The sequence below is a fragment of the Saccostrea cucullata genome, unplaced genomic scaffold (genome assembly GCF_032062105.1).
Source record: "Saccostrea cucullata isolate Sc308-1 unplaced genomic scaffold, CSIRO_AGI_Scuc_v1 ctg2402, whole genome shotgun sequence".
Lineage (NCBI taxonomy): Eukaryota > Metazoa > Mollusca > Bivalvia > Ostreida > Ostreidae > Saccostrea > Saccostrea cuccullata.
The window spans coordinates 94,154-110,635 of NW_026941647.1; the positions used below are offsets into that span (position 1 = coordinate 94,154).

The 16,482-nt window shown below is 33.7% G+C and overlaps 1 protein-coding gene across 1 annotated transcript; it reads right to left on the minus strand.

Annotated features, from left to right (window-relative positions):
• Positions 1–5,657: 5,657 nt before the first annotated feature.
• LOC134258198 (ubiquitin-ribosomal protein eL40 fusion protein) lies at positions 5,658–11,611 on the minus strand. The gene is made up of 4 exons (XM_062740740.1): positions 11,471–11,611; positions 11,145–11,231; positions 7,362–7,464; positions 5,658–5,795 (listed from the first exon to the last, which is right to left on the minus strand). The coding sequence occupies exons 1-4, from the start codon at positions 11,571–11,573 to the stop codon at positions 5,702–5,704; spliced, it is 387 nt and encodes a 128-aa protein (XP_062596724.1). The 5' UTR covers positions 11,574–11,611; the 3' UTR covers positions 5,658–5,701.
• Between the last annotated feature and the right edge of the window lie 4,871 nt (positions 11,612–16,482).

The window sequence follows — 16,482 nt, forward strand, 5'->3', positions numbered from 1 at the left end:
CAGGTGCACAACTTCATATGGTGAATAATAATTGTACAAATTTTCAGATTAATCCTTGCAATAGTTTCTGAGAAACGGTCCAAACAAAACCCCAAAATAAAAATGAAAAAACACCTGTAAAATTCAAAATAATAATCCAATCAAGATGAAAAATATCAGGTGCACAACTTCATATGGTGAATAAAATGTGTACAAATTTTCAGACAAATCCTTCCAATAGTTTCTGAGTAATGGTCCGGACAAAGTCTCGTCTACGGACATGGTGATTCCAATATACCCCCCCTAAACCTCGTTTGCGGGGGGTATAATTAACCCCCCACGAAAATCTGTGATTTCACAGTATTTAAATCACACAAACAAACATTGATAACACAGTAGTTAGTAGCGTTTAGTGGTTAACGCGGTCAGTCTTGCGCAAAATCCTGCGCTATGGAGAGTGTTCGAATCATACATGAAGCTTTTTTTTTTTTTTTTTTTTTTGCTTTCAAATATCTTAAAACATGGGTGAAAAATGAATTATTAATAAAATATGAAGACAATAAAATACGGAATTAAAGATTATATTAACCATATAAATAAAGCTTTCATGAACTTTTACATTCGAGACATGTCTTTTCTCAGAACGGGGCATTAGCATCGCCTTGTACGCCTCCATTCTTCCTGGTCCAATTAAACTTTAATGAAATATATATATGTAGATAATGTACAGTATCCAAGCTCAAAATTTCAAAATTATGGCACGCCAAATTCACAAAAATGAGCTTAACATAGTTTTACAGTTGATAAACTAGGTTTATCGACTGTAAACTATAGTTTACAAACCGTGAACTATAGTTAACAATTCGTTAACTATAGTTTTCATCTGTAAAACTATATTTAACGGTTTGTTAACTATAGTTTAATGCTAATCTAAGTTTATATGTCTGTAATAATAGGTTAACAATAAACTTTGTTCATAAACATAGATTCACGTCTGTAAACTACAATTTACAATCGTGAACTAAAGTTAAGGGTTGTTAATCATAGTTTCACAAATTGTGAAACTTTTTTTATCAGATCGTTAACTATAGTACGAGTTGTAAACCATAGTTTACAAATCGTGAAACTGTATTTTTCAAATAATCTATGCTTTGCGATCGCAAATGATTGTTTTCAGTGTTAAGTATAGTTTACGGTTCTGAAACATAGATTATCGCGTTAACTATGGTTTACAAATGTAAAATATAGATTAACGTTTTTAACTATATTATAGTTTACAGTCCGTAAACTATAGTTCACAACCGATAAACCTAGTTTATCAAGTGTGAAACTATGTTTGGCTCATTTTTGTGAATTTGGCGTGCCATAAATATGATTATAATGGCAGTGTCCATGTTTTGCTATGGAAAACCCAAAATATGTGTCGGATCAAAAAGTAAAATGGAATGGCACAATGGCAATATGTAATTAAGATTCTGTGAAAGTCTCATCAAATTTCATTCAGTGGTATGAGAGAGTTACAGATAAGAGATGGGTACCAAAGCGTAACAGACCGACGGACGGACATCCCGATTACTATACATGTATACCCTCCCATTTTTCAAGCGGTACAATGAACAGATATTTTGGAGCAGAGCATGCACGAACATCTGAAACATAAGAGATGGGATCAGGTTCCATGGAGGAGTGAGCATCCTCTACTGACCGGTCACACCCACCGTGTACTCCGTGTCATAATCAGGAAATAAAGAATAAAATCTGTCAACTATTCAGTGTGTACTAGTATATAATGGTCTAACAATTAGTACGTTCAGTTGACATTTGACTTAATAATAGACTGTATCACTTACAAGGTCATTGTATCGACCATAGAACTTTGGAAATGATAACTTTAAACACGACTGATATCGTTTTATCAATTTAATTGTTTAGAGGCCCTTGGGCTACATTGCTTACCTGAGTAAATTTGGCCATGCTGTTCTTCGTCCGAGTTCCCCCTTGTAATACCTATTGTAACCCCATCCTACTATCAGGGTTCATGATTTATACAATTTTATTAGAATCTGACTTACCCTAGGATAACCTTCCATGAATACAAGCTTCACCTTTTCTGGCCTAGTGGTTCGTGAGGAGAAGATTTTTCCCGACATATTTTACTTTTAAACTTGGATTCCCTATTGTAGCCCTGTCCTGTCCCCTGGGGTCATGATTTGAACAATTTAGAATCTACACTACCCCAGGACCTCTTAGCTCTGGACAGTATAAAGCTTGCAGACCATTCTGCCTTAAACTCGACAGAAGTGTGAAGAGAATTGGAGAATAAGTTTGAAGAATTAAGTCAAAAAAATCATGATTCAATTTGTTATTTCTCTTCATCGAAAAAACCACTAAAATGCAAAATCCAGCAAAGAGTAACAGGGTAGAAGGATTTGACTTCATACAGATGCAACATGAACCTCCTCTCTAAATAATTTAATTTCAGTTGTAACGCGTTTATGGCACGCCAAATTCACAAAAATGAGATAAACCTAGTTTCACAATTAATAAACTAGGTTTATCGACTGTAAACTATAGTTTACAAACCGTTAACTATAGTTAACGATTCGTAAACTATAGTTAACAATTCGTTAAGTATAGTTTTCATCTGTAAAACTATATTTAACGGTCGTTAACTATAGTTTACGAAAGCTAATCTAAGTTTATCTGTCTGAATAAAGCGTTAACAATAGATTTTGTTGATAAACATAGATTCACGTTTATAAACTATAGTTTACAATCGTAAACTATAGTTAAGAGTTGTTAATCATAGTTTCACAAATCGTAAAACTATATTTATCAGATCGTTAACTATAGTTAACGGTTTGTAAACTATAGTTTAGAAATCGTGAAACTGTATTTTTCAGATAATCTATGCTTTGCGATCGCAAATGATTGTTTTCAGTGTTAAGTATAGTTTACAGTTCTGAAACATAGATTATCGCATTAACTATAGTTTACAGATGTAAAATATAGATTAACGTTGTTAACTATAGTTTACAGTCTGTAAACTATAGTTTACAACCGATAAACTTAGTTTATCGATTGTGAAACTATGATTATCTCATTTTTGTGAATTTGGCGTGCCATACGCGTTATTTGATTGGTTAAATGGTATTATCCATTTCGTATAACATAACTTGCCTACAACACAATGAGTTACATCAAAAACGTATCACTCCGCTTGACGTTACATTTAAAATAATGCTCACTTTGAAGCCCTTTCCTGGAGGAAATATTGTCTCATTGTCTACATTGAAATTAAATTATAAGAAATGAAGATTATTTCAACTTATGTTATCTGATATAACAAAACTTGGGGCAGTTTACACTTATCTATAAACCGCTTCGCGGTTTATAAAGCGTAAACTGCCCCAAGTTATATTATATCAGATAACATAAGTTGAAATAAGCTTCATTCCTTAAATAATCTTTCAAAGTAAACAATTAAGGAAACCTCAAAAAATTCTTTCAGCATAAGAATCAAGTTTCCACTCTTTAGAGGCTATAGCCTGATCTTACAGTGTACCTTATAAATATTCTTTCCATATATATATATATATGTATTTAGATTTCACCCAAGGTCAACATGCCCCAAAATTTATTTTTACAATAGCTCCAAAACTATTATAGTTTATAAAGCTAAAACTTTTACAGTTTATGAATATATCATTGATTAACAGAAAGAAAGTATAACTTGATAACAAATGCTTAAATAAAATATTTATAGAGAAAAATTCTTTTAAAACAGGCACGTAGCAAACTTTTTTCCCCAACATTACCTTTACTATAGAAAATGTACATTGAAAAGATGGTTGCCCCCCCCCCCCCCCCCCACTTTGCACCACAGTTTATTTATAAGAAGGAAATATAGGAAGAAATTGGAAGTGAAAGGAAGTTGGCCTTGAAAAACTTTTACAGTTTATGAATATATCATTGATTAACAGAAAGAAAGTATAACTTGATAACAAATGCTTAAATAAAATATTTATAGAGAAAAATTCTTTTAAAACAGGCACGTAGCAACAGGGGGGCCAGGGGGGGCCTGGCCCCCCCCCCCCACTTTTTTTCCCAACATTACCTTTACTATAGAAAATGTACATTGAAAAGATGGTTGCCCCCCCCCCACTTTGCACCACAGTTTATTTATAAGAAGGAAATATAGGAAGAAATTGGAAGTGAAAGGAAGTTGGCCTTGAAAAACTTTTACAGTTTATGAATATATCATTGATTAACAGAAAGAAAGTATAACTTGATAACAAATGCTTAAATAAAATATTTATAGAGAAAAATTCTTTTAAAACAGGCACGTAGCAACAGGGGGGGGGGGGGGGGGGGCCAGGGGGGGCCTGGCCCCCCCCCCCACTTTTTTTCCCAACATTACCTTTACTATAGAAAATGTACATTGAAAAGATGGTTGCCCCCCCCCCACTTTGCACCACAGTTTATTTATAAGAAGGAAATATAGGAAGAAATTGGAAGTGAAAGGAAGTTGGCCTTGAAAAAAGTTGGTCACTACCCCCCCCCCTCCCCCCCCCCCCCCCCCCCCCCCAAATTTTTTTACAAAATTTTAATTTAATTTCAAATTGTAACTTATTTTGTTTGGTTTCCCCCCCCCCCCCCCCCCCCCCCACGAAATAGGACTTTCGAGTTTGGGCAATTTTTAATTTTCGTTTTTTTTTTTTTCGTTTCTTTTTTTTTTGCTTGTCAACTTCTTTTTAGGGTAGTAAAAAAAATTTTCTCAGGTTGGCCCCCCCCACTTTCAAAAACGATGTTACGTGCCTGTAAAACTAGAGGTACTCTGAGCAATGAGCTCAATAAATGATACCCCTACCTCCCATATGAATACATTATAAAGGTAGTGTCCATGTTTTGCTGTGGGAAACCCAAAATGTGTCGGATCAAAAAGTAAAATAGGAGATGCACAATGACAATATGTAATAAACATTCTAAGAAAGTCTCACCAATTTTATTCAGCTGTATGAGGAGTTGCAGAGAAATGATGGGTACCCCAAAGCGTAACAGACGAACAACCCGTTAACTATATACCCTCCCGTTTTTCAAGCGGGGGCATCATTGCAGAAACAATATATGTTGATCAATGAAGGGCAAGTAGGACTTGGATAGCCTTTGGAAAGTTGTTTTCCCTGTTTATTTAGTCCAATTGTTAAACTTGAAACTGAAAGTACAATGCAAATGGCGGATTTTATAGGGGTCTTATTTTTTTTTTAAACATAATAGCCTTTCAGAGACCAATCAAGTCAAACTTGCCCTTAGTTGATAAACATATATTTCTACAATGATGGTTTTCAGTAGAAGTACAGCATTAAACAGGTGCATTTTTTTGAAAATATGCAAAAAAATTTATATATTTTTTCTCAAAAAATATATTTCTTAATTCTTAAAATATTTGTTTTCAAATGATACTTTCTATCATTCTGTTAATCAATGATATACTTATACACTATAAAATTTTTAACAATATAAACCACATAGTTATGGAGCTATTGTAAAAATAAATTTTTGGATACACTGGCCTTTAGTGGATCCCAAACAATAATTACAAGCATTTAAAAGTTTAGAATCACAGATTCTGACAAATGCACTCTCACAGAGCCATATAACCAGATAAAACAACATGATTTACACTGTGACATCTCTTTATTCACAGACACTGGGTTATAATTTACTTCAGCTTCTTCTTGGGTCTGATGTTGTTTGTGTGTCCACACTTCCTCTTACGACAGTTAGTGGCCCTGGCGTGAAGACGCGCATAGCATCTGTTGACAAAAATAAATACGAATATTTAAAACTTGCTATTCTAAATTTTGACAAGAGGCCCATGGGCCTTATAGGTCACCCGAGTATTGTGCAACAACTTTCAAATATTAAATTTGGTTCCTGTTTTAAAGCAGAGGCCATGAAATTCGCAATTCACAATTTTGAAAGAGGCACCATTGCTTATCATAATTATAGACTTAGCATGCTTACTTTATTTACTTGATACCAAAAGGTAGATCAGAGTAACAAAGAGAAAATGCCTTTCCGCTTTATAACTAGTTGTGCACATCATCCCAAAGGAACCACTGACCTTGGGGCCACATATGTCAAAATTTTGCAAATTTAATCATAAAATGGTTGATTAATACCAAAGAGCAGATTTCAAAGCATTAATTTATTTTCAGACTATGTACCCCCCCCCCCCACCCCTCAACCCAGGAGGGGGGGGGGGGCATAAAAAAATAACCATTTTGCTAGATGCACCTTTCTTCATCATAAATATATATTCTTAGATCATTGGCATAAAACCCAGGAGCAAAGAAGAAGGTTTTCAAAGAATTAATTTATTTTCACTATATAATCAATAGAGCCCCGCCCTAACACCAGAACCCCTGACCCTGGGGCCACAAAATTCACAATTTTGGAAGAAGCACTCTTGCTTATCATAACTATGTACTTACTTAGTTTATTTAATACCCAGGTGCAGAGAAGAATATTTTCAAAGAATTAATGCATTTTCACTATATAATCAATAGGGCCCCGCCCTAACACCAGAACCCCTGACCCTGGGGCCACAAAATTCACAATTTTGGAAGAGGCTATTGCTCATCATAACTATGTACTTAGTTAGTTTATTTAATACCCAGAATCAGAGAAGAAGATTTTCAAAGAATAAATGCATTTTCACTATATAACCAATAGTGCCCCGCCCTAAACCCAGAACCCCTGACCCTGGGGCCATAAAATTCACAATTTTGGAAGAGGCACTCTTGCTCATCATAATTATATACTTAGTTAGTTTACTTAATACCCAGGAGCAGAGAAGAAGATTTTCAAAGAATAAATGCATTTTCACTATATAATCTATATAGCCCCGCCCTAGCACTAGAACCCCTGACCCTGGGGCCGTGAATTTCACAATTTTGATAGAGGACTCAATGCTCATTACATTCATGCCAACAGTTTGCCTGCTTGATGTCCAGGAGTAAAGAAAAAGATTTTTAAAGATTGCAATAATTTTAGTGGTTTTGGCCCCACCCCTCAGGCCCCAGGGGGGCGGGGACCATAAAATTCACAAATTTTGTTCCCCTTCACCCATAGATGCTGTATACCAAATTTGGTTGAAATTGGTTCAGTGGTTTCAGAGAAGAAGCTGAAAATGTTCAAATGTTAACACACGACGACGGACGAAAACGGATAGCAATAGGTCACCTGAGTTACTCAGGTGACCTAAAAATATTTTCCATTGAAAACATTACATCTAAAATAAACAAATATGTTCAAAAGTTTTAAAAAATGCAAAAAGTTTTCAATTGTTTTTAAGTATATTGTTTAAAATAGCTTACTTTCTGCAAATCATCTTGTCACAGTTGTACTTAGAAGCCAATATTCTCAAACTGGGCTCAATGATCCCTCCTCTAAGTCTGAGTACCAGGTGAAGAGTGGACTCTGGAAGGATAAAATATCAATGTTAATGTGATGCTCTGTACTGGAAAAGCAGTAAAAAAAAATACTCATCACTTTTTCCCCAATCAAATCCTGTTTTATTTTTTCCCTATTAGCTGAATCAGATGTGGACACAAACATGGCCCAGAACGAATGCCTCAGTCAGGATGTACTCAGAGAGGGCAAGTTCTCTTCATCATTACAGCTGATCCTTAGCAACAATTTGTAATCCATAAACCTAGCATTACCATACACTGAATGCTTTTGTTTTTGAACTCAATTAGTGTTATTCAACTTAAATGCAAAAACTCATCATTATTTTGAATCGAGATAAATTGCACTTCATAAGTTTTTCTTTCTTTTTTGTATTTAATATACATTTCTGCATAGTGGAAATTTTATGTTTTTCCTTTCTATGACAAAACACGTAATCTTTAAACTAATTTTACCGCAAACAAAGTTAACACATCACTCACTAAGTCATTCAGAGTTCTTGAAATCTTTTTTTCACTGTCAGTCATTTGGACCGACTGCCATGTATAGTTTGTCAGTCCAGACAGATTTCTACCAGTCCACAATAAATTCAATAAAAACATGAAAATTGTATTTTAATTTTTATATCAATAAACACGGCGTCTATAAACAATGCACACTTCTTACCCTAGCGCCGTCAACAAACTTGTTTTAACAGTTTACCAATCATAGTTACTGTAATAGTTTGGCACTAGTTAGAATTATCTGTATCTCGGAAATAAATAATTGCAGAATCGCTCCAAAAACGCATTTGAAGTATACAAAAGGATTTGCACTGGAAATAACTTCAAAATCAATTACAACAAACCTTTTTTAGGTCGCGTATGCCTTTAAACCTAAAAATTGATCTAAATAAAGACGATAATTCAACTAATTTTCTTTACGTTTTTTCTCGCTTCAAATTTACACGCCATGTTTGCATTCGGAACTCTCTGGAAACTTCGTAGTAAATTTAATATACTGAGTTCGAGATATTGCCCGTGTTTATTTTGCTACATAGTTAAGAATTATGGTTAGAACGGCACTTAGTGAAAATGGCACCTGATGAAAACGGCACCTGGAATATGCAAAACGGCACTTGGTTAAAACGGCACTTAGTGAAAACGGCACTTGGTTAAAACGGCACTTAGAGAAAAAAGTATATAATAGTGTTATGATATATATTTCACATAAGTTCTTTTTAAGTCAAAATTTAATTTACTGACTTTAGAATTTTTTGTGGCTTCAATTTTGCTTTATTTTCAATCTATTTTTAAAGGTAGTATTTTTAAGCTATAACACAACAATATGTGGGATTTAGAATAATTATATTTGTAGTGTAGTGTTGATAATATGAAAAAAGAAATGGTGTAAATGATTTAAAAAAAAAAAATATTTACAGTAAGAGTCACTTTATCTCACATTTCTATCTAATTCTGTAGAAATTATTTTAACAATATCAACATTGTATATCTTCATTATAAAAAAAACAAATGTTTTGTTCTTGGATGTACATGTTTATTATATTATTAAATGTTGTATGGCTACTCATATTTTATGTACAGTTGCGAGAGGATTATCTAAGTTTTTCTAACTTGTGTACAATCCATTTGACATTTTGTCGAGAAATACACAATAGTAGCTGTATATGATCGCAAATTGATGATCAACAGATTATTGAAGGGGAGGTGTGAAATGGTCTTTTGTTTCCTAAACCTACAAGTGCATTCTTAGTAAACATACTCTAACTGGCTTCTAATTAGTCAACTGTGACTGGCAACCCCCAAAACAGAGTAGTATACATATTTGCAACACTATAATTTTTTTAATTTCAAAGGATCATAATAATATAATTGGGATTTGATCTCTTTTGTAGTAAATAAATATATATGATTTAAAATATAAATACATTTTAAAAATCTATCCCCTGTACAAAAGTATAATAATTTTCAAATGAATCAGTTTAATTTTTTTTAAAATATTTTTTAAACTTTTTATCAATAATAATATACACATTTATTACTATAAATGTAACATAAAGATCCATTTTCTGTATAAACAATATCAAATTCTCAAAATAAAGAAAGTGCCGTTCTGACTTTTCTAAAGTGCCGTTTTGACTACTCTCAAGTGCCGTTTTGCATATTTCCTAAGTGCCGTTTTCACCAGGTGCCGTTTTGACTTGTACCCCATAGTGAATATACGGAACAAATTCTATCATTAAACCGGGTCCGTAGGACATTTATCATTTTAACGATAGAACATTCTCTCTAAATTGGCACTTGTATTAATCGAGAAGCCATTGCAAGATGCAGAAAAGCTTTTGAAAGATTACGATCGCTCGATTTAGTAAGATTTTCGCAAGTTCCTTTGTCAACACCGTCCGGTCATTTGGACTGACAAAGAACGCAAAGTAATCGGTCCTTGGCTGTTTTTATCGGTTTTGCCGACAGGACCGACAGATTTCAAGAACTCTGGTCCTTCTTTAAATTTGACACGATATAAACAATCCTAATTAGAAAGTAATACTATTACATGAAGATACATGTATCTGTAACTTTTTGACCCCCCTTCTAAATTAAGGACTTAGATTCAGAATATGTGGGCAGCAAAAGGAAAAATCCTTCTTTATTCTTACAAAAATCTTTCTTTTTTTTTCTTTCTTAATAAAGCTGAATCAGATGTGGACACAAACACGGCCCAGAACGAATGCCTCAGTCAGGATGTACTCAGAGAGGGCAAGTTCTCTTCATCATTACAGCTGATCCTTAGCAACAATTTGTAATCCATAAACCTAGCATTATGCTACACCAAAGGTAAAATTTTTTAGCTTTCTTTAATTCAACTAAAATGTAAAAACTACCTCTGTTCTATTAAATTAGATGAACAGCACTTCATAGATTTCTCATTTTTTAAAAAATATGTATTCTATATTTTTTTCTGTGTAGGGGTAATTTATGCTTTTTATCTATCATCAAACGCAATATTTTGCAATTTAATGTTAATGTTAATGCAAGCAAGAGATGTTCATGACACACCACTTATGCCCCATTTTCCAAGTCCAAGCAGCATAACTCTGTCAAAAATTTCTTGAAAGCACCAAAAAATAGCATTTGACCTAGATATTCCTATGATACATCTATATACCAAATTTCATTTCATTATGTGCAACATCTTTTCAGAAAGTGAAAGGAAACTGTTGGTGGACCAACAGACGCACCAGCTGACAGACAGCAACAAAGCAATATTCTCTCCCTTCATTGAAGGGGGCATAAAAGTTTTTTAACATCACTCATAAAGCATTTCTTCAAATTTCTTTGCACAAGCAACACAAGTTACTATAAATAATTCTAATTTGAGGAGATGAAATTTTAATCAAAACATATCTAAAACTTCAGGAAATCACACATACACCTCCATTTAGAATTAAGATTTATAATCTAAAAGGGGTATCCAAAAAAATTTTAAGAGGTGTATACTGTTTCTTTAACATCATTACTACAATCTTCATATTTTTTCATTTCAAGGTTTCTTGGTTATTGGCTGAATCAGATGTGGACACTAACACGGCCCAGAACGAATGCCTCAGTCAGGATGTACTCAGAGAGGGCAAGTTCTCTTCATCATTACAGCTGATCCTTATATTTCTCCAGGAAGTCATGTATGCTTACCTTTCTGAATGTTATAGTCAGAGAGAGTACGTCCATCTTCCAACTGCTTCCCAGCAAAAATCAATCTCTGCTGGTCTGGGGGAATTCCTGTATAAGGAAAAGTTAAACATCTTGAGAGGTCAACGTTAGTGTCATGTACTAACTCAATATATTTATAGAACATCATAACAATTCTTCTGCAAGTTATTTTTTTTTTCGATTTATTATTCATTTCATCTTAGTTATTTGTTTTATTTAAATAATTTAGTTGATCTCTCATTTTACATTTCTTGACTTGTAATTGTGTTGATCTTCTTAGCTATAATTTATTCAGTTGATCTTCTTACCTTCCTTGTCCTGGATTTTAGCTTTGACATTTTCAATGGTGTCTGAGGGCTCCACCTCTAGGGTGATTGTTTTGCCCGTAAGGGTCTTAACGAAGATCTGCATGTCAGCTTCAGTATCTGCTAATTAATTAAATTCACATATTTTAACAAGTTTTATCTCAAATAATTCAGTGAGCAAAAGCATAAAAGCCCCCCCCCCTTCCTATTTTCCAAAACAAAACTTAAAATTCAATTTTTTTTCTCTAACATCCCTCTTTTCAAAACAATACTTCATGCCTGGGTTAATGTTTAAGCCTTTTAATATCTATTTCTTATTCTCAGTTTCTTACAAAAACTCCATGAAGTTTCTTACAAAAACTCCATGAAAATCTTTATCAGGTTTGACACAGACTACCAAATGGTATTTTAACCTGTTTGGTAGTCAATCATCCATAGTTGGGTTGGAATTTACTGACCAAATGGTGTTTTTTAATTCAAATCCAATTTTTCTTAATAAAAGAAAGCAAAGGCGCATTGGCATACCATCAGGAAATTTAAGTTACATTTTAACGTTCCTTGCACAATCATTTTCCATGTGTAATTTCTGTGAAGGTTTGTACAAATGATACCCACACCTGTCTGTGACAATTGAACTTCTTGATCAATTAATCAAAAAAATGTTTAAATCATAATCTTTTATGCTTGAGCATTCAGTATAAGAATAATGGCAAACACAAACCTTGAATCATGCAAACATGTAGATAGTGCAAAAGGACTGGATACCATATTTTTTCACCCCCACAAGTTAAAATTATGCATTAACAGTTATTTTACACCAATTAGAAGTGAACTGAATTTTTCTTTCCCAAATGATGAGTAGATACCCACTTCGATATGGCCTAATGCATACATGCCAACTTTCCCTATTTTTTCGGGAGTCTACAGTGATATTTCTACACCCAATTTAGGTCCGAATATCGGCCCTTTCCCCTCTCAAAAATTACAGATTTTTTCCCAATTTCTGTTGCTTTTTTTACCAACACAAAACCGTTATTGTTTTTGTTATATTGATTTTTTTACGTACGAGTTATCTAAAATGGAACGCTATTGTTCTCAGTCACTAAGACTCTTAAAATAACAGTAAAGAACAGCAGATCACTCTAAGCGTTTACAAGACCTAGAAAAACACATGGGTCTCCTTGTCAAACTTGTGTGTAAGATGCATGTTAACCGGCGAAACATAGCTTTATTTGTAAATCCAAGTACTAACAGTTCTACAAGAAGCATCCCCGATTCCACGAAAATCAAACTGTTTCTACATCCGGCAGATGCAACTAGTATTGCAGAGAAAAATTGCAGCATTATATTTAGCTAGGGTAATTAGAAAGCTTAAATAATTACTTTGAAAAATAAATGATTTGAAATAAATCATGTCAGATTATTCGATCTTAAACATGGCTATTACAAGAAGGATTTTCTCTTATGTCCTCCATAATGTCGGAGCAAAAAAGGAAATACATGTATAGTTTTGTATACTGATATAAGATAATCACAATAACAACTTTCAAAGATTTTAAAAAAGGTTAAAAATATAGAACTGTGTTAATTTATCATTTTGTAGAAAATGAATTGATGAATGATGTTACATTTATTTACATAGTTTATTTTACCTGCCAATTAAGATTACATGACAATTTTTAGAATTTTTCCCAATTTGATACAAATGTCGACGATTTTTCCCAATTGTAAAGGCCCAGGCCCCTTTTAACAAATGTAGAAAAATCACTGGTCTACCAATTTTGAACCCTGTCTACTGTTTGTCTAACGATTTATCCCCCCCCCCCCTCCCAATTTCTACCGATTTCTCCAAAATCCAGATTTTTTACCGATTTGCTTTGAATAATACAGTATTTCTGTGTACAGAAAACATAGCTGTTTCAATCTTTATCGGTAGGATATCTGTTTATTGCCACTGATTACAGGTAATCAACAAGGTGTCAACTGTGCTACCAGTCATTACAGTGGTTTTAATTGCCCCTGATTCTCATTAACAGTGTATTTTAACCTAGACAGTTATGCCAGATGTGGAAATTTTAGAAATACACACGACAGGATACAAACTGACAAACTTGTGAGAGTTCACACTTTACAGCAAACTTTGACAATATATGTATAAACCGTTTATAAAAGGTTTCCAAGTTTTGGAAATATGGCATACCTCATTAAATTATGATCTACTTCATGGAAAAAAGACACTGCCAAAATCCAACATGAAAAGATGTGCAGAGTGCAAGTACAAACCATTAAGAGTGATTCAAAACATTTTAGAAAGGAAAAGACCACGTCTTTTGCAGACTTTGAATGACTTCTTAATATTTTGATCTTTAAAAAAATGATTATGTGTCTGTGACAGTAGCCTTATAAACTTTGTAATTTACCAACAGACATTGAAAAGTAACCACATGGTAACTGTATAAACTTAACTTGCTTCAGCGTATTTGTGAAGTTTAACATCCTTATTCATGTAATAATCTGTTTGCATACATGTTAACCTATTGTGATGAAAAATAGGGAGATTCAGACCTCAAAAGCGGTAGCATTGCGCGTGCGTTGTTTTACGCTTGGATTACTGACATATTTCAAGTAATATATACATGTATGTAGCCTTAAATGAAACCTACAAAGCCTTAAATGAAACCTACAATAAATAAAAATATCAACTGCAAAGAAGAAGACAGAAATACCTTAAGTTTGACATAAATTGTACAAATTCAAATATTTTTCATGCTCATCATTTTGCTTGGATTGGCTGTTTAACTTAGCCTTTTGAAGAGTGATCTTTGCCAATATAGCCTAGAAGCAATAATTCTGAATGTTCATTCAGTTGTAAAACAAAACAAATGATGGCATGGTTTAAACTATATCTAAAACAAGTTCCTATCTTTCGTTATATAAATCAGATTTCCCGCGATGATCGAAAACGAAAGTAGAGATGTGCCACATGGCTTGGTCAATCGAGTGATTTCTATTGACTTTATTGATAAAATTGTGAGCTCCTGTGCTTTTATAGACGATGCCAAACATTTTCATCTAATTATTAAAAGCTGTATCTCCTTTTTCATGGCAGTGATGTTTACTAAATTTATCGTAACCAATGTAATCACTGGTAATCTTGTGCTGTTGTCGTTGTCAAATTCGTGCTTGAAATCTATGTACACATCGATACAAAAAAAGCGTTTGTATGCTTCTGAGTCAAATCACGCGATATCTAACGAGATTTTATGAGAGTGGCTTCAAAAATGGATACCCAAGCGAACCAAAAATACTTTAGTAGTTTAGACGCAACTTTTGTAGAAAAGCGGTAGATTTCTGAATTAAATCGGTAGGCGGGAGATGGAGTGAAAAAGCGGTAGACTCCCGCCTAAATCGGTAGAGTTAACATGTATCGTCAGGGGTGTGCAATTAGAAAAATCAATAACTAGCCCACGGGCTAATGGCAGCTATAAAGCTACTAGCCCCAAGTGAAAAGTTACTAGCCCAAATATATGGGGCATTAACAATTAAAATAAAAAACTATACGTTGAAAAGATTTAATTGTTGAAAAAGTCAGGGTACTGAGGTCATTCTTTTAAAAATTAAAGTTTAATTCTCAATATGAAATTAAATCATGTATAAATTATAATAAAAGAAGAATAAAATGAATTTAAATAAATTAGCTTTCCTTCTGAACATTGCACTAGCTCATTTAAAATGAAATTTAATTCATTTTGTTTTCATCTTAAATCATTAAATACACTATAAATATATTTTATGTGAATCATAAAACACTTATCTTTCAGTTGATTGAGTGATCGTAAATAATTTAATGAGATATCTGCATGTATTTACCATAAACGAAAGAATAGAGGAAATTCGGATTAGGAAAAAACGATCGTTTTTGGAAGTAAATAAGTCAAGTGCTGCAAAACAGATAAGATTATGGAGATTTATTGAGAGTAGGAGCATGTTGTCAGAAAAATTTTCACTGGTTGGGAATTTGATAGCAAAAACGAGTGAAAATACAGGTTGTGCTTTTCATGTATTCCGTGTGTAGTTATAATTTTTACTAGCCCAACGGGCTACCTCCATGCAGAAAATCACTAGTCCGACCCCAAAAAGTGGTAGCCCCGGGCGTCGGGCGATGCACACCCCTGATGGTGTTTGTGTATCACATTTTTAAGGCAGGGGTATGTTTATCTGAATATTAACATATAAAATAATTTTGAATGAAATAGTCTTTTTTTTCATATTCAAATGATATTGTATTTGTGCTTTTGTTGAAGTTGATGGAGAAGAAAACACTTTTTGAAGTGGTGATAATACTGTACATGATACAAGGTAGTAGATTGATATTCAAAAAAAACCTTCAGTTATTTTTCACGACAAAATGCCGCAAAATAAGAACTTTGAAAAATGTCATTACACGCAATCTCCCCCAAGAAAATTTTCAAAAGTTAACAGGTATGTGTATGGGTGGTTGACCACCAAACGGGGGTATGGGTGGCAGTGATGGGCTTTGGGGGGTTGGGTTAAATCATCATTTTGGTGCCCAACCTGTTGATAGGCCTGAAAAATTGAACACCAGTCTTATTTGTAAAGAGGAAATTGACAGGAACTGGGTACGGTGTTTCGTGAAGTTCATTGCTGGGATTTATACCCGCTTTAGTCTTATTTCACTTTAACGTTAATTCCGACTTCTGTGGCATCAGAGACATACATAAATTATTTATGTCTCTGGTGGGATATAAAAAAAAAATCGGTCTGACGAATGCTAGGCTAAAACTGTGAGAAGATATGCTTTCTATTTAACTGTGTACACAATGTTGTTGAAAACTACCATCAAAACCTTCAATAAATAAAACCAACATATTGGTGACTTAGAAATAAACATTCAAGAGGCATTAAATTGCTCTGACTTTCCGTTCATTTAGCACGTGTGATGCAGCCATTACCTTAATTTTTTGGAAAAGACCGAGTGAGGGCGCTCGTGTAAA